This window comes from Ascaphus truei, chromosome 9 (genome assembly GCF_040206685.1).
Source record: "Ascaphus truei isolate aAscTru1 chromosome 9, aAscTru1.hap1, whole genome shotgun sequence".
In the NCBI taxonomy this organism is placed as follows: domain Eukaryota; kingdom Metazoa; phylum Chordata; class Amphibia; order Anura; family Ascaphidae; genus Ascaphus; species Ascaphus truei.
The window spans coordinates 12521332-12548385 of NC_134491.1; the positions used below are offsets into that span (position 1 = coordinate 12521332).

General features: G+C 48.8%; 1 protein-coding gene across 4 annotated transcripts in view; it reads right to left on the minus strand.

Moving 5' to 3' along the window:
• Positions 1-26361, minus strand: part of BMF (Bcl2 modifying factor) — a 75927-nt gene extending 49566 nt beyond the window's left edge. The window contains exons 1-2 of one of the 4 annotated variants that reach the window (XM_075613364.1): positions 26286-26361; positions 4398-4508 (exon numbers count right to left, since the gene is read on the minus strand). In XM_075613364.1, coding sequence (XP_075469479.1) covers positions 4398-4429 — 32 coding nt within the window. In that variant the 5' untranslated portion in view covers positions 4430-4508; positions 26286-26361. Of the gene's footprint in view, positions 1-1035; positions 1183-4397; positions 4514-13568; positions 13701-26285 lie in introns of those variants that run through there. The other 3 variants (XM_075613369.1, XM_075613366.1, XM_075613367.1) reach the window with 3 other exon arrangements.
• Positions 26362-27054: the final 693 nt, after the last annotated feature.

Below are 27054 nucleotides of genomic sequence, written 5' to 3' on the forward strand. Positions count from 1 at the left end.
TGAAGTTCCTTGCTATCAAAGGGTTAACTACATGTCTTTGGCATTGAAAGGGATTACATTTATTTATCTGGCCTCAAAGGGGTTAAATGTATTCTTTTCCATTATAGGATATTTACCTAACCCAAGCGCTGCACACCCTCCCACCTCCCAGTGTATAAGGGAACGTGTCCTCCAGTGTATGGGAAATCCTATACTTTCTTTCCCATGGAATAAGATGACCCCTGTCTGACAATGTGAATAATAGGATTCCCAATAAACATGAAGCACAGAGATCAGGCAGGGTGTGACCCTACCCAATATCCGCAAACCCCGCCAAATCAATGGGAAGACATGTGTGTGCAGATGGCAGGATGTGAGATGTTCAGGGGGAGAGGAGATGTTCAGGGGGGAGAGGGGAGGGTCTGTGAGCGCCCCCAGACTCACACACTCCTGCTCACACAGCCTTGAACTTGGCAGAACTTTCTATCCACAGAAGCTGTTACTAGCAAGTAATGTATCTGTCTCATACTCAGTCACTGTACAGCCCTGCACACACTACCCACCCAAAGCAGACCCCCTACACATACCCACCCAACATATACCCCCCCCCCTACACATGTTCCCCTGCACATGAGATGCACAGCAAAGCTACAGGGCTGGAAAGTCCCTTCCCTCCTTAGGGTTAAATCCCTTCCTTCCCAGTTCTTCACTAGTTTGACCCTTTCGTGCCCGTGGGCAATCTGCTTCTCCCAAAGCTGCATTATTTGACATCAGATGTATATTTTATTGCAGCACATTTACAATCTACCCTCCCTCCTTATTGCAATTACCCCCCAGGCAGCAAGGGGGAAGGGTAACTAGTATTAACCCCTTCAGTGCCACGGACTCCATCTATCTCAGAGCCTTCAGGCTGTAATCTGCTTCTCTTTCCCCAGTCACTACCCCCCTTGTTCCCCTATATACTGTTATATAGTCCAGCACTGTGATAACTTACACTGGGGGGTTGTTATTATTATCCTGTGAGTATGAGTGTGAGTGCTGCTCAGACAGTCTTACCTGCAGCTCACAGAAGGGAAGTCAGTCCAGCAGCTCTCTGCTTCGCTCACTTACTGGGTGAATGTTTGTACAGAGCAGCGCCGGCTGGGGAGGGACAGACTGTGATTGGCAGGAGGTGCACTCACTGCTTCTTATACACACTCACTGCTTCTTAAACACACTCATTATACACACTCACTGCTTCTTATACACACTCACTGCTTCTTAAACACACTCATTATACACACTCACTGCTTCTTATACACACTCATTATACACACTCACTGCTTCTTATACACACTCACTGCTTCTTAAACACACTCATTATACACACTCACTGCTTCTTATACACACTCACTGCTTCTTATACACACTCATTATACACACTCACTGCTTCTTATACACACTCATTATACACAGTCATTATACACACTCACTGCTTCTTATACACACTCATTATACATACTCACTGCTTCTTATACACACTGACTGCTTCTTATACACACTCACTGCTTCTTATACACACTCACTGCTTCTTTTACACACACTCACTGCTTCTTTTACACACACTCAATGCTTCTTTTACACACACTCAATGCTTCTTTTACACACACTCAATGCTTCTTATATACACACTCAATGCTTCTTATACATACACACTGTTTCTTTTACTCACTGGCTGCTTCTTATATACACTGCTTCTTATACACACACACACACACACACACACACTCGCTGCTTCATATACACACTCGCTGCTTCATATACACACTCGCTGCTTCATATACACACACTGCATATTTTACAATCTCGCTGCTTCTCATACACACTCTGCTTCTTATACACACTCGCTGCTTCTTATACACACTCACTGCTTCTTATGCACACTCACTGCTTCGTATGCACACTCACTGCTTCTTATGCACACTCACTGCTTCTTTTACTCACTCGCTGCTTCTTATACACACACACTGCTTCTTATACACACACTGCTTATTATATACACTCACTGATTCTCATACACACTCACTGCTTCTTATATACACTCACTGCTTCTTATACACACTCACTGCTTCTCATACACACTCACTGCTTCTCATACACACTCACTGCTTCTCATACACACTCACTGCTTCTCATACACACTCACTGCTTCTCATACACACTCACTGCTTCTCATATACACTCTCTGCTTCTCATACACACTCACTGCTTCTTATATACACACTCAATGCTTCTTATACATAGACACTGTTTCTTTTACTCACTGGCTGCTTCTTATATACACTGCTTCTTATACTCACTCACTGCTTCTTATACACACACACACACCTTCTTAAACACACTCACTGATTCTTATGCACACTGCTTCTCATACACACTCACTGCTTCTCATACACACTCACTGCTTCTCATACACACTCACTGCTTCTCATATACACTCACTGCTTCTCATATACACTCACTGCTTCTCATACACACTCACTGCTTCTTATATACACACTCAATGCTTCTTATACATACACACTGTTTCTTTTACTCACTGGCTGCTTCTTATATACACTGCTTCTTATACTCACTCACTGCTTCTTATACACACACACACACACACACCTTCTTAAACACACTCACTGATTCTTATGCACACTGCTTCTTATGCACACTCACTGCATATTATTCACACACTGCATATTATACACACACTGCTTCTTATATACACTCACTGCTTTTTATATACACTCACTGCTTCTTATACACACTCACTGCTTCTTATACACACTCACTGCTTCTCATACACACTCACTGCTTCTCATACACACTCACTGCTTCTCATACACACTCACTGCTTCTTATACACACTCACTGCTTCTTATATACACTCACTGCTTCTTATGCACACTCGCTACATCTTATAGACACTGCTTCTTATAGTCACTCACTGCTTCTTATACACACACTGCTTAAACTCCCTCACTGCATCTTATACACACTGCTTCGTATACACACTCACTGCTTCTTATACTCACACTCACTGCTTCTTATATACTCTAACTGAACTGATTTATAGACACACATTGCTTCTTATACACACTCACTGCACCTTACATACACTCACTGTGTGCTATATAAACTCACAGTCCTCTATTGTATATACACTCACTACATGCTGTATACACTCGCTGCTTCTTATACTGTACACTCATGCAATCTTTATAAACTCACTGCTTTTTATACACACATTCACTGATTCTTATATACACTAACTGCTACTTGCATACACACTCACACTGCAGAGACTGCAGCCAGCTGAGCTGTGCCTGTGATGTCACTCACTGCCACACCACACAGCTCTCACACACACACACACACACACACACACACACACACACCCTCTCACACAACCAATGCTCCCACACTCTCACACAGCCCTCTCTCACACAGCCAATGCGCTAGCTATCTCTGTCACACTCGCAGCTCTCTCTTTCTCACACACATGCTCTCTATTACACATACACATTATGTCCCTCACAGACTCCTGTACACCCTCTCATTCACACTCACGATCTTACACACATAATCATCTTTATGGGGGGGGGGGTTCGTTTTTTGTTTTTACTGTGCATCTGTTGCCACTTGTGAAACCTTTAAATGGACCAACAAAAAGTTCTTCCCTGAATTATAAAGTACACAGTAATACAACAGACACTGGGCAGCTTCCCTTATAGATGCAGAAATAATGCAATAAAATGGTCTGGTGCTATTAAGCTGCATTACAGAGCCCAGGGATTACGTACCCCGGCTATTTAAAGCGGGGCAATTATTTTCACGTTTATCAATTTGTGCGGGAGCCGGATACATGAAATTTGTTACGCAAATGATATATCTGACACTGCTCCATTACCCGCTCACTGCCAGAGCAGCCTGTAATCAATTAGGCTGTAATCAAAGGGGTTAGATCAGGGTCGGGCAACTCCAGTCCTCAAGGGCCACCAAAAGGCCAGGTATATCCCTGCTTCAGCACAGGTAGCTCAATCTACTACTATTTGAAGACTGAGTCACTGATTGAGCCACCTGTGCTGAAGCATAGACTGATTGAGACACCTATGCTGACGCAGGGGCTGATTGAGACACCTGTGCTGAAGCAAGGCTACCCTGAAAACCTGACCTGTTGGTGGCCCTTGAGGACTGGAGTTGCCCACCCCTGGGTTAGAGAGGAACCGTTTCAGCCTGTAGGATAAATAAGAGCCATCATATTCTGTGGCATGGTGTATTAGAGGCAACACAAATAACATCACATATTGTCAGCTTACCCATGCTGACACACAAGGGTAAGGAAGCTCCTGCCCCGAGGAGCTGACACTCTACAGACACAGACGACTTACCTGTCCCAGCCCAGCGAGTAGGATGCCCACATTAAGCCAATGCTCAGGATATAAAGGAGGCAGCCTGGTCCGAAATCACTTCTCACCGCCTTCTCCCCTTTCCCACGCCGGCTGATGTTTCAGAAGACAGAGAGGCCCGAGAGACAGATTTTCATTTTTAATACGTGGAGTTCAGGTTCCACAGAGCGGAGAACCACAAGCGTGTCACCCGCGGAGTTTACTTATTAAACAGGCAGGTGAGATCTGCTTACAAATCTCCAGCTAAGGCGACTCCTAAAATCTCATTAGGTTTGGGTATCTGTTTAGTGCATCTGTACACTGTATTGTATTGTATGTCTTTATATAGCGCCAAAAGTGTACTCAGCGCTTCACTAAGAATACAGTACGGGGAATTATAATAATACAATAAGCGCAGCAAAATCAGACAATAGGAAAGGAAATCCCTGTCCCGGAGAGCTTACAATCTAAGAGATATGATGGGAGACTTACAGAGACTGCAGGTGAGGGAACAAGGATGTCTTCTTTCTACCCACTTTGTATCTAAAGCCCTCTCCCGTCTTAAACCTTTTTCACTGACTGCCCCGCACCTCTGGAATGCCCTTCCCCTCAGTACCCGACTAGCACCCTCTCTATCCACCTTTACCACCCACCTTAAGACACCCTTGCTTAAAGAAGCATACGAGTAGCACTGTGGATAATTCTGGACACACAATACATAAAGCTTGGCCCCCTGCAGACGCACTTACCAGAACTCCCTCCTACTGTCTCTGTACGTTCTCCATACCTACCAATTAGACTGTAAGCTCCTCGGGGCAGGGACTCCTCTTCCTTAATGTTACTTTTATGTCTGAAGCACTTATTCCCATTACCTGTTATTTATATTATTTGCTATTTATATGATTACCCCGTGTATCACTACTGTGAAGCGCTATGTACATTTATATACAATACAATACAATAAGTGCTGTAGCTGGCAGAATGCAGTCATAAATGAATTTATTCATTCTTTAAGAAAGAAGGAAGTTAGAAATGCTGGTCTGTCAAAATGATTACATTTAAATATTCTGCAAAGATTTATAACATCGGGTGCCATACTGTATATATTTACATGACCGTAACGTACGCGTTTCAGTGTGAACTCTGGCACTTAGCTGCAATTAGTAAGGAATTAGCAGGAGCAGAGTCCGGGGGTCACATCAAGGTCCTGTGCTGGGTGCCAGGGGAAGAGCCTTGCTATCGACCAGTGTTTTTCAACCTTGGGTTCCCCGGGCGTCCCTAAAGGGCCCCTGACATTTTCTGATCATTTGAAAATTGTACCAAATACAGAAGAATTTACAATGCATCTGATCTCAGACGCGCTATTAGAGAGGGTTGGGGTTCCTTACAATGCATCTGATCTCAGACACGCTATTAGAGAGGGTTGGGGTTCCTTACAATGCATCTGATCTCAGACGCGCTATTAGAGAGGGTTGGGGTTCCTTACAATGCATCTGATCTCAGACGCGCTATTAGAGAGGGTTGGGGTTCCTTACAATGCATCTGATCTCAGACGCGCTATTAGAGAGGGTTGGAGTTCCTTACAATGCATCTAATCTCAGACGCGCTATTAGAGAGGGTTGGGGTTCCTTACAGTGCATCTGATCTCAGACGCGCTATTAGAGAGGGTTGGGGTTCCTTACAATGCATCTGATGTCAGACGCGCTATTAGAGAGGGTTGGGGTTCCTTACAATGCATCTGATCTCAGACGCGCTATTAGAGAGGGTTGGGGTTCCTTACAATGCATCTGATCTCAGACGCGCTATTAGAGAGGGTTGGGGTTCCTTACAATGTATCTGATCTCAGACGCGCTATTAGAGAGGGTTGGGGTTCCTTACAATGCATCTGATCTCAGACGCGCTATTAGAGAGGGTTGGGGTTCCTTACAATGCATCTGATCTCAGACGCGCTATTAGAGAGGGTTGGGGTTCCTCACAATGCATCTGATCTCAGACGCGCTATTAGAGAGGGTTGGGGTTCCTTACAATGCATCTGATCTCAGACGCGCTATTAGAGAGGGTTGGAGTTCCTTACAATGCATATGATCACAGACGCGCTATTAGAGAGAGTTGGGGTTCCTTACAATGCATCTGATCTCAGACGCGCTATTAGAGAGGGTTGGGGTTCCTTACAATGCATCTGATCACAGACGCGCTATTAGAGAGGGTTGGGGTTCCTTACAATGCATCTGATCTCAGACGCGCTATTAGAGAGGGTTGGGGTTCCTTACAATGCATCTGATAACAGACGCGCTATTAGAGAGGGTTGGGGTTCCTTACAATGCATCTGATCTCAGACGCGCTATTAGAGAGGTTTGGAGTTCATCAGATTTTCACAATATAATTATAGGGTTCCTTAACCAATTTTTTTTTAAAAAACAACACTATCTTCAACAGATGAGCATGAAACAAAGTTTAATTCCTATGTATAACCTTCTTACATTTAATGCTGGGACAAATTAATTCAGAAAATACTCTGGCAAGGCACAAATAATATCAACTTGAATTTGTTTTAGTTAGTATAGAGAGTATGCATCCCATAACGTATGGTAAAATATAGTGATAGTAACAATGTGCATGTAGGGAGTAGCTGATTGGTAACCTCTGGGCATTGAGACAGCACCTGTAATTACAACACCGCAGTTGGCATCATCCGCCGTTATAAAGAAGCAGCTCGCTGAGTGAAGCCAAGTTTGTGTTATTGTAACTCCCTCTAGTGTGAGAAATAGAGAACTGCAGCACAGATTTATTCTAGTTGATTCTCGTAAATTAGTATGTGCTAGTTCTAATCAGATATCACAGGGGTGGGCAACTCCAGTCCTCAAGGGCCACAACAGGTAAGTATTAGGGATATCCCTGCTTCAGCACAGGTGGCTCAGTCAGAGGCCCCTGATCAATGGAGTTGGCCACCCCTGAGATATCAGGATGTTTATTTACAACGATAACACAATGGTAACTGTACCGAGCTTTCCTGACTGTAACTGGTCTTTATTTGCAATGAGGGACCCTTTTTGTTGACCACAAATAACATTCAGTGACACCTCTCTTGGCGTGGGGCTGCCATATCACCCAGCCCCAGTGGCACTGTTCTTACGGGTCACTGGACATGCTAGGGGTTAATCCTGGAGATGTGCCAGTAATGAGTCCGCGAAATGAAATCCTGTAAAGATGGCGGTCAGGAATCTCGCTCACCTTTTTTTCTTAACAGATCCTGATATACAATTAGGTCCGGAAATAATTGGACACTGACGCAATTTTCATAATATTGGCTCTGTACGCCACCACAATGGATTTGAAATGAAACAACTGAGATGCAATAGAAGTGCAGACTTTCAGCTTTAATTCAAGGGGTTGAACAAAATTATTGTATGAAACGTTTAGGAATTGCAACCATTTTCATACACAGTCCCCTTATCTCAGGGGCTCAAATGTAATTGGACAAATTAACACAATCATAAATAAATGTTAATTTTTGATACTTTGTCGAGAATCCTTTGCAGGCAATGACTGCTTGAAGTCTGGAACGCATAGACATCACCAAACGCTGGGTTCCTCCTTTGTGATGCTTTGCCAGGCCTTTACTGCAGCTGTCTTCAGTTGTTGTTTGTTCGTGGGTCTTTCTGCCTTAAGTTTTGTCTTCAGCAAGTGAAATGCATGCTCGATCGGGTTGAGATCAGGTGATTGACTCGGCCATTGCAGAATATTCCACTTCTTTGCCTTAAAAAACTCCTGGGTTGCTTTCGCAGTATGTTTTTGGTCATTGTCCATCTGTAAAGTGAAGCGCCGTCCAATCAATGTCACTGAATTTGGCTGAATCTGAGCAGACAATATATCCCTATACACTTCAGAATTCATCCGGCTGCTTCTGTCTTCTGTCACATCATCAATAAACACTAGTGACCCATGCCATTGTAAGCCATGCATGCCCATGCCATCACACTGCCTCCACCGTGTTTTACAGTGGTGGTACAGGTTGATCTGTCCAAAGAATGCTGTTCCAGAACTGGACTGGCTTTTTTAGATATTGTTTGGCAAACTACAACACACATCACTGCGAAATGCTCAAAGAACTAGATTGGTCAACACTAGAGTCTAGGCGCAAAGTTCACCTTTCCTGTCTTGCCTTTAAATTCTTCATGGGCAAGCTACCCAGCTACCTGAACAAGCTCCTCACCCCTACCACTTGCAGCACTTATCACCTGAGATCAGACTCCAAAAGACTGTTCATGGTCCTGTAAGGAATCCGCTCCACGGTTTACTGGTTGCCTTACCTTGCAGACCGGTGCAGTTCTGGAACTCTTCACCTGATATTACTGCAGCCTGGATTCACTCACCAAAGCAATACTGCCACACACTCCCTCTGGTATCTACTGCAGCTGTGCAATCTATCACTGCAATCCAGCCTTGTATTCTTATTGGAGCAGGCCCTTCACACCCCCGCCGGGAATTGGCCCGCTGGCCTTTAAGTACTATGTTCCCACAATGCTCCCTGCCGAGCATAGTCCTTTCCGGATGTCACTTACTGTTCTGCCACAAGCCCTCGCTTGTTCTCCTATGCTGATACGGAGGTCTCCCCTGCGTCCTTCAGCTTCCTTCTCCTATGCTGATACGGAGGTTTCCCCTGCGTCCTTCAGCTTCCGTTCTCCTATGCTGAAGCAAAAGTATCCCCTACGTCTTCAGTTGCCTGCTTTCCTGCACTAGCGGAGGTTTCCCTGTGTGTCTTCAGCTTCCTGGTTCCTGGGGCCTACTCTTTCCCTAATCTAGAGAGGCCGTGTCCTGGTTCCCGCTCTGAAACGGAGGATTCCCTAGCCCGCTCAGGACTCTTGCGCTGTAGCACTGGTTTACCCGTGCAGCTAGGCGCTGTGTAATTCTGGTCTGTCTTCCACCTCCTGAGACCAGTACCATGGGCCATGGTCGCCGCACGCGCAGAGGCCACCCCCGTGCTCCTAAGCTGAAGCGGGGCTTTCCTGACTCCCTGTTGCCGAACTCCTGCGTGGACAATGTTTATTCTGACGTCTCCTGTCCTGACCCTGGCTTGTACAACGACGATGCTGTCTTCTCCTATCCTGATCCTGCTACGTATGACTACGAACTGCGCAATCCGGATCAGCCTGCGCGGTCTAAGGTTGGTGCTTTTACAACCCCACCTCAGCCTCGCGGTCCGACCCAGGTTTGTGGCGAGCACAACCGTGACAGGTCCCAAGGCTCAACAAAGTATTCGGACGTTCCTCCTTCTGCTACCGTGCACCCCAAAACTGGAAAAACCTACCAGAGACTCTCACATCCACCACCAGTCTAAATTCTTTCAAATCTAAGGCTGTCTCACACTTTAACCTGGTCTGTAACTGTTTCATACGCTCATAATATATATTTTCTTTAACTGTGCATGCAATGTCTTGTATATAATGTATACCCTGTTCATTTATGTAACTGTACTTGTAACCATGTATTATTTGTTTTACTCTGTGCCCAGGACATACTTGAAAACGAGAGGTAACTCTCAATGTATTACTTCCTGGTAAAATATTTTATAAATAAATAATAAATAAAAGTCTAATCTGGCCTTTCTATTCTTGAGGCTTATGAATGGTTTGCACCTTGTGGTGAACTCTCTGTATTTACTCTCTTGAAGTCTTCTCTTTATGGTAGACTTGGATAATGATATGCCTACCTCCTGGAGAGTGTTCTTCACTTGGCTGGATGTTGTGAAGGGGTTTTTCTTTACCATGGAAAGGATCCTACAATCATCCACCACTGTTGTCTTCCGTGGATGTCCAGGCCTTTTTGTGTTGCAGAGCTCACCAGTGTGTTCTTTTTTTCTCAGAATGTACCAAACTGTTGATTTGGCCGCTCCTAATGTTCCTGCTATCTCTCTGATGGATTTTCTTTTTTTTTGCAGCCTAAGGATGCCCTGTTTCATTTGCATTGAGAGCTCCTTTGACCACATGTTGTGGGTTCATAGCAACAGCTTCCAAATGCGAATGCCACACCTGGAATCAGACCTTTTACCTGCTTAATTGATGATGAAATAACGAAGGAATAGCCCACACCTGTCCATGAAACAACTTTTGAGTCAATTGTCCAATTACTTTTGGTCCCTTGAAAAAGAGGGGGCTTCATATTAAAGAGATGTAATTCCTAAATCCTTCCTCCAATTTGGATGTGAATACTCTCAAATTAAAGCTGATAGTCTGCACTTTGCGCCCATATTCATTATTTAACTGTAACTTGAATTTATTTTGGTACAAAGCCGAAATAACAAAACTTGTATCAGTGTCCAATTAATTCCGGACCTAACTGTATCATGATCAAGAGTTGTCCCCATAACAAGCTAGTCAAGTCCAGCAGGAGTGGTGAAGCTGCCCCGACCATCCGATCAGCCCCTACTTGTCTGCAAGTCCAGCAGGAGTGGTGAAGCTGCCCCGACCATCCCAGCAGCCCCTACTTGTCTGCAGATTAATATGGCCAAGGGCGAGCCAGGGAGTGAGATCCTCCCAACATCAACACAGACTGTTAGAAAACCAGCCTTCCCTGGGAGCCTCCAGGGTCTTCAAGACAACCCGTAACCATGCCAATGTCACCAAAAATGTCAGTTTCAAAACATGCACCCCATGAAACGACCCTCAAATAAAAACGGTTGGAAAGCAGCAGTTCCCCATGCCCCCCGCACCCCCCCAAAAAATGTTTTTCCTTACCTGAACCAAGGGATTCTCTGGAGACCCCCATGTTCCGGATTAATTAGCAGTTGTGTCTACCGTGGAGGTATTCCGGCCAGATGGACACAACTGTTTTCCGCTTGGGAACCAGAAAGCCCCCAGAGGGCGGGTGACCATGGATCAGCTCCGGAGGGCCCCACTGTTCAGATAAGCTAGTATCCGTATGTAGTCATAGCTGGTTCCTGGCTACCATTCTGCCCTCACTGGCATGCAAGTCCTGGTAAGAGCAGGCTGTGCCAGTAGCTAGCATGGGTTTTCCCCACACAGACAGTCCCTTGAGTGACAGGGGAGGGGGTGTGACTAGATCTGTGTTTTGCCCAATCCTGGGTTCAGACTTAGTACCTTCCCCCTACTGTACTTAAGGGAGATGCAACCCCAAATTGAGTAATGTGTCTCTACCGTGAGAGAGATAAGGTATCACACAGGCCTGCTGAGCACTGGCCGAGCCTGGTCCTCTAAGGGGAGAGTGAGTGATTACCTATTCCCCTGGTCCTGCTAGAGGACTGAGCAAGAGCAAGGACTGCTGCGAGGGCCCTTGTCCCGTAGTGAAGGTCCAGGGACCATCCTGAGTTTGGGAGACCAGAACAGCGACTGTGTTGGTCAGAGAACTGCCATGTGCTGTGAGTGTACAGGAATAAACCCGTTCCAGTTATATATACCTCCTGCCTGGTGTGTGAGCTTACTGGGGGGAGAGGTAACCATTTCTACGGTAGGAGATCGCCTCCATACATCTGGAGCTTACGGCGGATGGAGGCGCTGTGTACTATGGAGTAAATGTCGGGTATATACCCCAGAAGCCTGTCCTGCAGTCCCCACAACCATCGGCGGACAACTCAGCCTCTTGTGCACCAACAGGTAGCATCCACCGTACACCTGGGAATCTCCCAGAGGGCGGGGGAAACACCGTTACACGTATTTGTGCCTGTGCGTCTAACTCGTATAATAATGTTGGTATCATGTCCCCTGAGCATGTCCTGCTCCATTTTGTTTTCTTTCTTAATCTCTTAGCGTCTGAAGTTACCATGGTAACCTCAGACTGCACTGGGCTCTGGGAAAAGCTCCATTTTGACCTTCCGAACACTTCATATTTCAAACATTTATATCTCCTGAACGTCTAAATGGGCGAAAAGAGATCTCTTGTATGGGGGAAAAAAATGTCATGAGATCGGACTGCTGCTTCAAGGAACAAAAGAAAAGGGTTCTTCATAGATAAAGTGTACAGAGTTTAATAAACCTCACAGGTCTCTTCTTCAAGGACACAGCACAACACTTGAATGATTCCACAATGGAGTGAAAATAGTATAGAAAATGGAAAGTTAATTAAACATATATAAAAAAAATATATATATATACATATTTTTTGACAGACCACATGTGGCTACGGTTGAAGGCGATGTGTAAATGAGTTATATATATATATATATATATGCCCTCTTGGTTGGCCATGGTTGAGTGTCTTCGCCAATGATCCATTACATCAGGGCCTTCCTACCATATCATTAACATTTCATGTTGTTTTCCTCTTGGGCTCTTCTGTTCCTCTCAGGCCACTGCTGACCAGAAGGCCGGACATTGTGTGCGAGCGAGGAGACAGACGCTGCCCACGGTTAGGGTTTCTCCAGTCTGGCAATCTCCTAGCCGGCTGCCAATCAAAAGCACACAATGAAATGTTTATCTTGGGAGGCTGGCGTGGCTGGCGGCCTGGAACACATGCAGCTCATGAGCGGAAGGAGAAAGTCATTAAAGGACAGAGCAGCCTGTGGTTTCTTTATTCCTGGGAGTTAGCTGATGCCGCGTTAGATCTTACATCAGCATTTTGTACAATGTATTGTAATGTGTATTCGCGCCTCAGGTTAAAGCTATAGGCAGCGACGCGTTAAGCGGTTAAAATGGCAATCCACGCTAGTGGGCTTTTTGTGTGAATTTTTATTAACATAGAATTGAAGCAGTGGGGTCTCTGGAGCTGAACCCCATTAATTTCAGCTCCGGGGATCCCCTGCTTCTGGAGACACAGACCTCCCTCCGTACAGGGTGCTGGTAACCCCTCCGCTCGGCTAGCAGGGTTCACGTGATGGTGGAGTTTTAGAGCTCCCGCGTCCTGCTGGCCAATAGGAAGCTGTGATGTCATCAACTTCGGCTTCTTATTGGACCACATGACGTGGGAGCTTTAAACTGTGCAGAGATTCCGGCACCCCCTTTGGAGGTCTGTATTTCGGGAAGTAGGGGGTTCCCGGCAGTGTAGGACATCTGGTTGCGACCGTTTTGCCGCCACTTACCTCACCTCTGGGACATCTCTCCACTGGCTGCTTCACCACCAAGGTACGCCCCTAACCTTACCCTTCACCCTAATCTTAACCCCTAATACGAACGCTACTCCCTACCCTAGAAACGTTAACCCCCTTACCCTAAAACCCCTTACCCTAGTGGAGAGGCGGGTCCCTCGGCGGTCAAACACCAACGCAGACTTGTTCGCGGTGATACGGCCCACGACCAAATGTCAAATTCCGGTTCCCGGAGCTGAAAATAACGGGGTTCCTCTCCAGGGACCCCCGCCTCCTACCTATGTTAAAAAAATAAAATATTTCAAAATGAAACGCGGCGAAGATTTGCGTTTTTCCCTCGCACTTTCGCCACTGCGTGTGGCGCAGGATTGCGCACAAGCAGCGTCCTATCACACTCTCTTGCTCTGATGATGTGTCACTGGGTTTTTTGTTTACCTTCTTCTAGATCAATATACTGTAAGTACGGATATAGGATAAAGTATCTGTCGTCTAAACTTAGCATAGGTTGAACTTGATGGATGTCTTTTTTCAACCTCATCTACCATGTAACTATGTAACTATGTAACGATGTAAGTATGCGACTCCCAAAAGGCCAAGGGGGGGATTGCTGCTTGAAAGAATCTTTGTCACTTTTTTCAATATATTGTCATTATTGGCGAGTATGCAGGAGGCTCAACTCCAGTCCCCTCTCCCTCCCCCCCAAACAAGTCAGGTTTTCAGGATATCTCTGCTTCAGCACAGGTGGCTCAATCAGAGGCTCAGTCGAAGACTACACCACCTGTGCTGAAGCAGGGACTGATTGAGCCACCTGTGCTGAAGCTGTGATATCCTGAAAACCTGACCTGTTGGGTGGGGGGGGGGCAGCTTGAGGACTGGAGTTTACCACCGCTGACCGAATGTATACAACAAAAGACAAGGAATAATCAAAAAGATGAGGAAAGACAAACGTTGCAGCCAAACGCATGGGGTTTGTGACACATGCAGTGCCTAAAGGACATACTTGGAAACGAGAGGTAACTCTCAATGTATTACTTCCTGGTAAAACATTTTATAAATAAATAAAGAATTAACATTTAAGATTATATGGTTGTTGTGACAGAGTAAATAAAAGCCACCAGTTATATGCCTGGAAAACCTATGTCTAGTCGTCAGTGCAGCACTGACTAGGTTAACTTCAGCTGGGAACCTCAGGACAATTAGTTGGATCCCAGCTGCCTAATCAAGGTGTGTTAAAACCCAGGCTGTAGACACATGGAGCTGGATGTTGAGGAGAGAGGAGTAAGCTGCTAAAGAGATTACTGAAACAAGGTCTGAGTAGCAAAGTAGTTGAATTGTGAACTGTCTGTCCCATGCATAGAAAAAGGGTAGCTACCTTATATATAGACTGTCTGCTAAAGAGAAACTGTTTTGTTTGGTTTGCTGAAGAAAAAGCCATTCTTTCTTTTGTTTGCTGAAGAAAAGCTATTTTTGTTTTGTGTGCTGTATATCATTTAAGGCTGAATAAATAAGCCTTGTCAAGAAACCCATGTGTGTTGTTGCATGTACCCTGCACTATATGATGTCAAGAATTGGGAAGGATTTTTTTCAAAAGGCTCCTGCAGTTAAAGAGCCACACACACACACACAAGAATGGAAGAACTTTTGAAAGAGTTTCTGTGCCTGCAGACCAGACAGCAGGGACAGTTAATGCAGGAGCAGGCCCGGCTGCAAGCGGAGATAGATGAAAGACTACAAGTAGCACAGGATGAGCGGATTGCCAAGCTGCTGACCCAATTCCAAGGGTCTGCCAGTGCAGAACTGGCAAGCAGACCCCCGATACTCCTGAGGAAAATGGCGCCGAACGAGGATCCAGAGGCTTTTTTACTGACATTTGAAAGAGTCGCCGAAGCTCAGGGCTGGGCTGCAGATCGATGGGCAACTGCTTTGGCCCCGCTCCTCATAGGAGAAGCCCAGGCCTCATATCAGGGCCTCCCTACAGATCAGGCAATGGACTACCGACAAGTAAAAGCCACCATACTGGATCGCTTAGGTCTGACCCCAGAGACCTACCGGCAGCAGTTCTGGAACATGAAGTACACCGCTAAGATAAGACCCCGGGTCCTCGCCCAGCGATTATTGGACTTGTGTACGCGCTGGATACAACCTGAGGAGTGCACTAAGGAGGCAATTCTTGAGCAGGTGGTTTTGGAACAATTTCCACAAATAATACCCCCTTCCACACGCTCGTGGGTAAAACGCCACGCTGCTGAAACCCTAGCTTTGGCGGTCCGACTCGTGGAGAACTTCCTTGGGGCTGAGCAGCAGGCGAGTGTCCTGGATCCGACTCCACCGGCATTTGCGGACGCCCAAAGAGGGAGATCGGATCAATGGGGAACCTACGGCCCGTCACGGAACCGCCAAGTCTAACGGAAGGAGCAGTCGTTCCAGCAAGGACGGAGTCCAAATGCTGGTCCCCGCAGAGACCCTCATCTCCTTCCGGATGTCGGCTCGTCGCAAAATGAGAGGAACTTCCGAGGACGTCGCCCACAGGACCCACCAGATGCCTGGTCTCCAGTAACCGGTCCAGCGGAGCACTACCCACATCCCTCTCCTGCGAGGGAAACCTCTCCATGTTCCTCCTGCGGAGAACAAGGCCACCGGTATGTGGACTGTCCACAGATGGATTGCACATTCAGCAGAACCGTCGCCTCGGCTTTTACTGGGGAAAATTAGAAGCCCTGGCTACTTCCAGCCCTGATTGGGGGAAAAACCGTCCAGGCCCTTGTAGATTCGGGCTCTGGGAAAACTCTGGTCCTCCAGAAACTGTTACCGCCTAACGTGTGTTCTTTTGACTCCCCATGGAGCATAGAATGTATACACGGCGATGTAAAACGCTATCCGATGGCCAAAATCCGGCTACAGGTAAAAGGTCAGGAGGCTTACCTCGAAGTAGGAGTCGCTCCTTGGCTCCCTGCCCCCGTTGTGCTCGGTCGGGACTGGCCTTTCTTTTCGGACCTAATGGCCCCAGTCTTTCACGAGGAGCCTCCTTCTAGGGCTCGGGAGAACCCTGGCAAACTGTTCCCCTTCTCGGCAGACCTTTTTCCCAGTAGACACCGGGTTCAAAAGACTCGGAAGCAAAGACGCTTGGACATACAGGACTGGTTGCAGAAATCTGGGTCTCAAGGTGACCATTCTAGTAGTCAGAGGTCACAAGTGATGGCTGGGGATGGCCAAAGGGAGGGGGACATGGGCCCTGGAGATTTACCAGACCTGTACCTCCCTAATTTTCGCCAGAAGCAAAGGGAAGACCCAGTCCTTGCTAGACAGTATGACAAGGTGGTGAAAATTGATGAGCAGATTTTAGATGCACAGGGGGTGATAGTATTCCCCCATTTTGAGCTATCAAAGGATATCCTATATAGGGTGAATAGGCAGACACAAACAGGGGAGGTCACCAGACAGATATTGGTTCCCAAGGCGTTTGTTAAATCTGTGTTCACTCTAGCCCATACTGTCCCTTGGGGTGGTCACCTGGGCAGGGATAAAACATTGGACCGTATTTCATCCCGATTCTATTGGCCAGGGATGCATAGTGATATTGCTAAGCTATGTTCAGCATGTCCAGAGTGCCAGCTAACTTGTCCAAAAGGACAAAAACCAGCCCCTTTGGTTCCTCTACCCTTGGTGTCAGTTCCCTTTGAGAGGATTGGGGTAGACTTGGTAGGACCTCTAGAACCTTCTGCGAAAGGACACAGGTTTATGCTTGTAATAGTTGATTATGCGACAAGATATCCTGAGGCGTTCCCCCTGAGAACAGCAACGGCGAAGCAAGTAGCCAACAAGTTGTTGGAACTGTTCTCACGGGTTGGGCTTCCCCAGGTTATGTTGACAGACCAAGGTACAAATTTCATGGCTAAACTGATGCTGGATGTCTTAAAGTTACTAGAGGTCAAGTCTGTTCGGACATCGGTCTACCATCCACAGACTGACGGATTGGTGTAAAGATTTAACCGAACTCTAAAAGGGATGCTGAGGAAATTTGTAGATTCAGAGGAGAGCCTGGGATGAACTTCTCCCTTTTCTGCAGTTTGCAGTGCGGGAAGTTCCCCAGGCCTCCACGGGATTCTCTCCATTTGAATTGCTCTATGGCCGCCAACCCTGGGGTATCCTAGACCTCCTAAAGGAGTCCTGGGAGGAACAGCAGTCCCCTTCTAAGAATACCCTGCAATATGTACTAGACCTTAGGAAGCGCCTAGATGTGGTCGGCCATTTTGCCAGGGAGAATCTTAGATCAGCCCAGGACAGTCAGGAGAGACATTACAATCAGAATGCTCGCATGAGAGTATTTCACCCAGGAGACCAGATGATGTTATTGTTACCCAGTTGCGAGAGTAAACTCCTGGCCAAATGGCAGGGCCCATTCGAAGTACTCCGCCGTACGGGTGATGTGGATTATGAGATCGCTCAACCAGGGTCCAGGAAGTGTAAACAAATTTACCATGTGAACTTGCTGAAACCCTGGAAGATGCAGCGGTCTCTATTCATCCACCCGGTGGAGGAAGAAACGGACTTGGGTCCTCAGCCTCCACGGGAGAACATCGTGAGTGACGATAAAATCCCAATGGGTAAACAGTTGTCCTCTGAACAAAAAGGGGACTTGTTAGCAATAATTACACAATTCCAGGATGTTTTTTCTGACTTACCAGGACAAACTAACTTAATTTCCCATGCAATCGAGACAGCACCTGGGGTAAAAGTACATTCCCGTCCTTATAGGTTGCCTGAAAGTCATAGGGCTCTGGTAGAGAAGGAGGTACAAGAAATGTTACACTTAGGAGTGATTGAGGAATCATGCAGTGAGTGGTGTAGTCCACTAATTATGGTCCCTAAACCCGATGGGAAGGTAAGATTTTGTGTGGACCTCCGAAAGGTTAATGCGGTATCCAAGTTTGACGCATATCCGATGCCAAGGGTGGACGAATTAATTGACGCCCTTGGTAACGCGGAATATATATCCACGTTGGACTTGACAAAAGGATACTGGCAAATACCCTTAGAGGAAAAGTCCAAATGCAAAACAGCCTTTGCCACTCCCATGGGTTTATACCAGTTTGTGACAATGCCATTTGGACTGCATGGAGCCCCAGTCACATTTCAGAGACTCATGGATAAGGTACTGAGGCCCCATAGGACTTATGCCGCAGCCTACCTGGATGACATTGTCATTTATAGTAAACACTGGCGGGCCCATCTAAATAGGCTGAAAGCGGTCCTCAAATCTCTAAGAGAGGCAGGGCTCACAGCCAACCCAAAGAAATGTGCCTTGGGTAAGGCAGAAACCAAATACTTAGGGTATGCAGTGGGAGGTGGAAAAGTAAGGCCACTAGCCGACAAGGTAGTTGCCCTGAATGAAGTTCCGACCCCCCAAACAAAAACGCAGGTACGCTCTCTGCTGGGTTTAGCACGGTACTACCGGCGGTTCATCCCCAACTATTCGGAAGTGGCAGCCCCTTTAACGGACCTCACAAAAAAGTGTGCCCCTACACAAGTGGTGTGGTTAAGGGATTGTCAGACAGCCTTTGAGGACATAAAAAGGTGTCTATCAGAGGGTCCCATCCTTAGAAGCCCAGACTTCAACAGCCCTTTTATAGTGCAAACAGATGCATCAGAGATAGGGCTAGGGGCAGTGTTGTCACAACAGTTTGAGGGAGTTGAACATCCTATCCTTTTCCTGAGTAGGAAATTGTTCCCAAGGGAAAAAAACTACTCAGTGATTGAGAAAGAGTGCCTCGCAGTAAAGTGGGCAATCGAGGTTTTGAGGCATTACCTGGCAGGAGTCCATTTTACTTTGGTGATGGATCATGCTCCACTGAAGTGGTTAAATAGCATGAAGGATTCCAATGCTAGATTGACTAGGTGGTATATGGCCCTCCAACCCTTCTCATTTGAGATTCAGCATAGGCCGGGAAAAGAGAACGCAAATGCTGACTTCTTTTCTAGAGAAGGGGTGCATGGTCGGGCTTCAGCCATGCATAGCCCCAGCCACACACTAACAGGGGAGGAATGTGACAGGGTAAATATAAGCCACCAGTTATATGCCTGGAAAACCGATGTCTAGTCTGCAGTGCAGCACTGACTAGGTTAACTTCAGCTGGGAACCTCAGGAGAATTAGTTGGATCCCAGCTGCCTAATCAAGGTGTGTTAAAACCCAGGCTGTAGACACATGGAGCTGGCTGTTGAGCAGAGAGGAGTAATCTGCTAAAGAGATTACTGAAACAAGGTCTGAGTAGCAAAGTAGTTGAATTGTGAACTGTCTGTCCCCTGCATAGAAAAAGGGTAGCTACCTTATATATAGACTGTCTGCTAAAGAGAAATTGTTTTGTTTGGTTTGCTGAAGAAAAAGCCATTCTTTCTTTTGTTTGCTGAAGAAAAGCTATTTTTGTTTTGTGTGCTGTATATATTTTAAGGCTGAATAAATAAGCCTTGTCAAGAAACCCATGTGTGTAGTTGCATGTACCCTGCAACAGTTGTCAAGTGGCTTCTCCAAAAATACTGGACACAATGGTGAAAGGTTGACACGCTCAAGACACACACCCCTCTCACCTCCATGCTGTTTCCTCCCCTCCTTGGCCCACCCCCAGGCTCCTGACACCGCCTCCTGATTGGCTGATTCCCAGCAGCAGCCAATCAGGATGGAGGAAGCTGCTCAGCCCCCTATCAACAGCCCTGCTGTCTGCCTACTCAGGGAAATCCTGCTGTCCCCAAGCCAGTCAGGTCACTATGTCAAGAGAGGTAATACCGGTATACACATACATGTCTAGAGAGGTAATACCGGTATACACATACACGCCCAGAGAGGTAATACCGGTATACACATACACGCCCAGAGAGGTAATACCGGTATACACATACACGCCCAGAGAGGTAATACCGGTATACACATACTCGCCCAGAGAGGTAATACCGGTATACACATACACGCCCAGAGAGGTAATACCGGTATACACATACACGCCCAGAGAGGTAATACCGGTATACACATACACGCCCAGAGAGGTAATACCAGTATACACATACACGCCCAGAGAGGTAATACCGGTATACACATACACGCCCAGAGAGGTAATACCGGTATACACATACACGCCCAGAGAGGTAATACCGGTATACACATACACGCCCAGAGAGGTAATACCGGTATACACATACACGTCCAGAGAGGTAATACCGGTATACACATACACGTCCAGAGGGGTAATACCGGTATACACATACACGTCCAGAGGGGTAATACCGGTATACACATACACACACAGAGAGGTAATACCGGTAAACACATACACATCCAGAGGGGTAATACCGGTATACACATACACACACAGAGAGGTAATACCAGTATACACATACACGCCCAGAGAGGTAATACCGGTATACACATACACGTCCAGAGAGGTAATACCGGTATACACATACACGTCCAGAGGGGTAATACCGGTATACACATACACACACAGAGAGGTAATACCGGTATACACATACACGTCCAGAGGGGTAATACCGGTATACACATACACACACAGAGAGGTAATACCTGTATACACATTTATGTCCAGTATTATCTCTAATATTTTGCCGGACAGAGTGTCCAAATACAGGACAGTCCGGTTCAATACTGGACACCTGGCAACCCTATAATGAAGTCTTATTTGTGCTATATATCAGCTACAAGGCATTTAAAACTGGTTAAAAAACAGAAGTGCCCTAATAATTATAGTTAAAAAATATGTATCCTTTTTGTCTTTGACCTTTTTTTTACCAGAAATACCAAATCAGGGAGTATTCACCCGACAGGCAGCATCCGATGTATGTATACAAAGGCCCAAACGTGTCTATCAATCCATCTGCTGATATTATTATTACGAGTCAATTCATTGTAACAATAAACCGGTTCATCATGTTTCTTAAATAAGCTGCAGCTAGCGTCTCCTTTCCAGAAAACATCCTCCGACGGATGGATCCTATAGAAATGATTGTACTCAATCAACTGAAGTAAAAATACAACGATTTACTGTTGCCGGCTTTGCAGATCGCACGCTGTGTCCCAGCGATACCAGCAGGAGATTTGCACGTTGAGACCCTTTTGATTGGTCTGGACGGGGACCTAAGGGTTAACATATCCTGCGAAAGCGAAAGAGACCGGCTGAGTGACGGGTAATGTTTGTGTAAATCCTGCTGTGAATTATTCAAGTGGAATCTGGAATACACACCACGTTATAAGAGGCCCCACGTAATGTCTCAAGATCCCCGTGTCACCTGAGAAGACGTTCACAGTAAGTAATGCCCACCCCTGGCCGGGCAACCAGAGAGAGGTGTGAGGGTATGATCGTTGGCATCGAAAGATGAAGTGTGGAAGTCAAACGTTACTATTAACCTGTTCACTGTCAGAGCCGGTATAGCATGGCCGAAGTGTGATTGTTCTAGTTCTGTGGTATCCAACCTTTTTATGGTTAAGGAAACCTATGTGAAATTCTGAGGAACCCCAACCCTCTCTAATAGCGCGTCTGAGATCAGATGCATTGTAAGGAACCCCAAATCGCTCTAATAGCGCGTCTGTGATCAGATGCATTGTAAGGAACCCCAAATCGCTCTAATAGCGCGTCTGAGATCAGATGCATTGTAAGGAACCCCAACCCTCTCTAATAGCGTGTCTGAGATCAGGTGCATTGTAAGGAACCCCAACCCTCTCTAATAGCGCGTCTGAGAGTCTTTATCCTATATCTATACTTGTGTATTGATCCAGAGGAAGGCAAACAAAAAACCTCTGTGTCATATCATCCAATGATTTCTCATAAGGGGAAAAATAAATACCTTCCTGACTCCAAGAATTGGCAATCGGATTACCGGATCAACATTCTTCGAATGTATACTTATTTGGTATATCCCTGTATACCTTTCCCTTCTAAAAAGATGTCAAACCTTTTTTAACAAATCCATTGTATCTGTCATCACAGTCTCCATGAGTAATGAATTCCACATTTTAACTGCCATTACTGTAAAGAACCCTTTCCTTTGTTGCTGGTGAAATCTCCTTTCCTGCAACCTAAAGTGATGCCCCAGAGTCCTTTGTACTGCCCTTGGGATGAATTGTAAGGAACCCCAACCCTCTCTAATAGCGCGTCTGAGATCAGATGCATTGTAAGGAACCCCAACCCTCTCCAATAGCGCGTTTGCAATCAGATGCATTGTAAGGAACCCCAACCCTCTCTAATAGCGCGTCTGAGATCAGATGCATTGTAAGGATCCCCAACCCTCTCTAGTAGCGCGTCTGAGATGAGATGCATTATAAGGAAAAGTGAAAAAGAAAATACCATAATAATCTTATACTATATTAGTGAAAGCACTGTATGTTTGCCTGCCTGCATGCATGCATGCCTGCTGGATGTCCGGTGTCCCTAGGGGAAATCTGATTGGTCCCTTGGCCCGCCCCCGCACACCTCTCATTGGCCTGAGGCGGAGTGACGGGCCAAAGGACACACAGGGACACACACACACAGGGACACACACACACAGGGACACACACACACAGGGACACACACACACAGGGACATACACACACACACACACACACAATGACAGACACACACACAGTGACACACACACACACACACACACACACACACACACACACACAGGGACACACACACACAGTGACACACACACAGTGACACACACACACACACACTGTTACATACATTAGCGGGGCTCACAGTTAGCAGCACCCGCGCGCACCTCCTCCTCTCCCCGTGTCTCCCGCGCTTTCACCCCGACCCCCCCTCCCCCGGCGCCGCTACAGTCAGCGGGACACACACACTATTATTACCCCTTCAGCGCCCCCCCCCCCACCCAGTGTCAGCGGCCGTGCGAGACCCCCCCTCTATATCTCCCACCTCTCCCCCCCCACACATATACATGCCCCCCCTCACCGGCGCTACAACTCACCCCCTCCCCGGCGGGGGAACAGCCAGTGGCCAGGCAGGCTGCCTCGCGGCGCCGAGTGCCCAAGATGGCGGCGCCCGGGACACAGCGGGGGAGCGGCCACAACACGCTGCCTCCCGCCTCAGATCCACGTGGGACCTGCCGGACGGGTGAGTGAGCGGCCTTCACCTCCCCTCCACCCCCCCTTCACCTCCCCTCCATACCCCCCTTCACCTCCCCTCCACCCCCCCTTCACCTCCCCTCCACCCCCCCTCCCCTCCAGTGTCAGTGTCTCCCCGATACCCCCCCCCCCGGCGCCGCTACAGTCAGCGGGGGAGCGAGCGAGCGCCCGGGACACAGCGGGAGAGCGGCCACAACACGCTGCCTCCCGCCTCAGATCCACGTGGGACCTGCCGGACGGGTGAGTGAGCGGCCTTCACCACCCCTCACCCCCCATCACCTCCCCTCACCCCCCATCACCTCCCCTCACCCCCTTTCACCTCCCCTCACTCCACTTCTCCCTTCCACCCCCCTTCACCTCCCCATTTACCTCCCCCCCCTCCACCCCCCCTTCACCTCCCCTCCACCCCCCCCCTTCACCTCCCCTCCACCCCCCCTCCCTTTCACCCCCCCCTTCACCTCCCTTCCACCCCCTCCCTTCCACTCCCCCCCCTTCACCTCCCCTCCACCCCCCCTCCACCTCCCCTCCACCCCCCCCCCTTCACCCCCCCTCCACCCCCCCCCTTCACCACCCCCCCTTCCCACCGCCCCCCCCTTCCCACCGCCTCCCCCCCCCTTCCCACTGCCTCCCCCCCCTTCCCACTGCCTCCCCCCCCTTCCCCACCGCCCCCCCCCCCTTCCCCACCGCCTCCCCCCCCTTCCCCACCGCCTCCCCCCCCTTCCCCACCGCCTCCCCCCCCTTCCCACCGCCTCCCCCCCTTCACACCGCCTCCCACCCCCCCTTCCCACCGCCTCCCACCGCCTCCCACCCCCCCTTCCCACCACCTCCCACCCCCCCTTCCCACCGCCTCCCACCCCCCCTTCCCACCGCCTCCCTCCCCCCCTTCCCACCGCCTCCCTCCCCCCCTTCCCACCGCCTCCCACCCCCCTTCCCACCGCCTCCCACCCCCCCTTCCCACCGCCTCCCACCCCCCCTTCCCACCGCCTCCCACCCCCCCTTCCCACCGCCTCCCTCCCCCCCTTCTCACCGCCTCCCCCCCCTTCCCACCGCCTCCCACCCCCCGCCCCACCGCCTCCCACCCCCCGCCTTCCCACCGCCTCCCACCCCCCGCCTTCCCTCCGCCTCCCCCTTCCCACCTCCTCCCCCTTCCCACCACCTCACCCCTCCCCCCCCCCTTCCCACCACCTCCCCCCCTTCCCACCACCTCCCCCCCTTCCCACCACCTCCCCCCCCTTCCCACCACCTCCCCCCCCTTCCCACCACCTCCCCCCTCCTCCCCCTTCCCACCACCTTCCCCCCCTTCCCACCACCTCCCCCCTCCTACCACCTTCCCCCTCCTCCCCCTTCCCACCACCTTCCCCCTCCTCCCCCTTCCCACCACATCCCCCCTTCTCTCCCTTTCCACCACCTTCCCCCTCCTCCTCCTTCCCACCACCTCCCCCCTTCCCACCACCTCCCCCCTTCTCCCCCTTTCCACCACCTCCCCCCTCCTCCCCCTTCCCACCACTTCTCCCCTCCCCCCCCCCGCTCCCCTTCCCCCCCGCTCCCCTTCCCCCCCGCTCCCCTTCCCCCCCCCCCCGCTCCCCTTCACCCCCCCTCCGCTCCCCTTTCCACCCCCCCCTCCACCTCTTTTTACCCTTTCCCCTCCCACCCCCTCCCACACTTCAACCCCCTCCTCAAACCCTTCCCCCCCTCCTCTAACCCTTCCCCCCCTCCTCTAACCCTTCCCCCCCTCCTCTAACCCTTCCCCCCCTCCTCTAACCCTTCCCCCCCCCTCCTCTAACCCTTCCCCCCCCCTCCTCTAACCCTTCCCCCCTCCTCCACCCCTTGCCCCCCTCCTCCACCCCCTCCTCCCCTTCCCGCCGCCCTTCGCCTTCATGCCCGCCTTACCGCCTCCCCACCCCCGCCTCTGCCTTTCACCCGCCCTTACTCCGGCCGCCTCTGCCTTTCACCCACCGCCTCACAGCCGCTGCACGCACTCAACAGACACCCGCCACACTCGACACATACCTGCCGCCACACACACCTGCTGCCTCCCGCCCCTACCCCCCGACATCACTGACCCACCGCCTCACACCCTAGCAGGACCCCCACTCACAGACAGCACTCACAACCCACGCGCCAGCCGCCGCCTCACACCCTAGCAGGACCCCCACTCACAGACAGCACTCACAACCCACGCGCCACCCGCCGCCTCACACCCTTGCAGGACCCCCACTCACAGACAGCAATCACAACCCACGCGCCACCCGCCGCCTCACACCCTAGCAGGACCCCCACTCACAGACAGCACTCACAACCCACGCGCCACCCGCCGCCTCACACCCTAGCAGGACACACGACTCAGATTTTTACATCACTTATGGCACCAAAATATACATTGTACTGTGGTGTGGTTACAATAAACCATTTTTATACAACATCGTATTACATTTTCTTCCATCTTTCTTTTCAATATTATTATCCAACCTTTACAACAAACAGTCACCTATTGTTCCACGATTTATAAATAATACTACCTATTACGCATTTACATCCCGGGCAACGCCGGGTCTCTCAGCTAGTATATAATATAATTCACATAATAAATCTTTAGCAGAACATTTAAGAAGTATATATATATATATGTATTAAAAGAACATAACCAGTGCTGCACAGAACATGAAACAATGCTACATAGAAGAATGCCAATGTTGCATTAAATAGATACAGTATTACCAGGTTTCCCATATGTATCACGAGCTGATCCCAGAAGAAACCGCCAGAGCAGTGAGTGTCCGCACACAGAAAGAGGGGCCGGTAGGGACACCGTCATGAAAGTGAGTGTGGGGGCGGGATCACCTGGGCTTCAGCACAGCTGTGGGTGCTGAGCACAAATTATCCTCGTCTTCTAAGTGAATTCATTGGCTTGCAATGAAAATAGCCAGAAGGTCAATAAAGAGCTAAATATAGAGTCTAGCAAAGAACACACAATCTACATTGTGATAGAAGACGAGGATGATTTGTGCTCAGCACCCACAGCTGCGGTTTAGTCCTGGTGAACCAGCTCTCACTCACTTTCATGACGGTGTCACGTGGAGCCTAAAGCTGAGGACCTGGCGCGGGTGCATTCCGTATCCTCAATTGAACCGCGTCCAACGGGCAGCGGACGTCTGGTTGTCGTGACGATCGGAGGTGGGGAGTCATCTGAGGTTGAACTTGCCCGTTTCCTCGCCTGGAGCGTGACTGTTTACACCATAGAGCCGGGAGCGGGCGCCTTCCCTACCGGCGCCTCTTTCTTTCTCTGCGCAGACACTCACTGCTCTGCCTTACAACATGGCGGTTTCTTCTGGGATCTGCTCGTGATACATCTGGGAAACCTGGTAATACTGTATCTATTTAAGCAGGATATCCTCACCGGGGAGGAAAGATGACAGCGGACACGGCAGCGCAGCAAATTGGCAAAGGCTGGACTGTGCTGAAAAATACTTTATTATAGCATGGATAT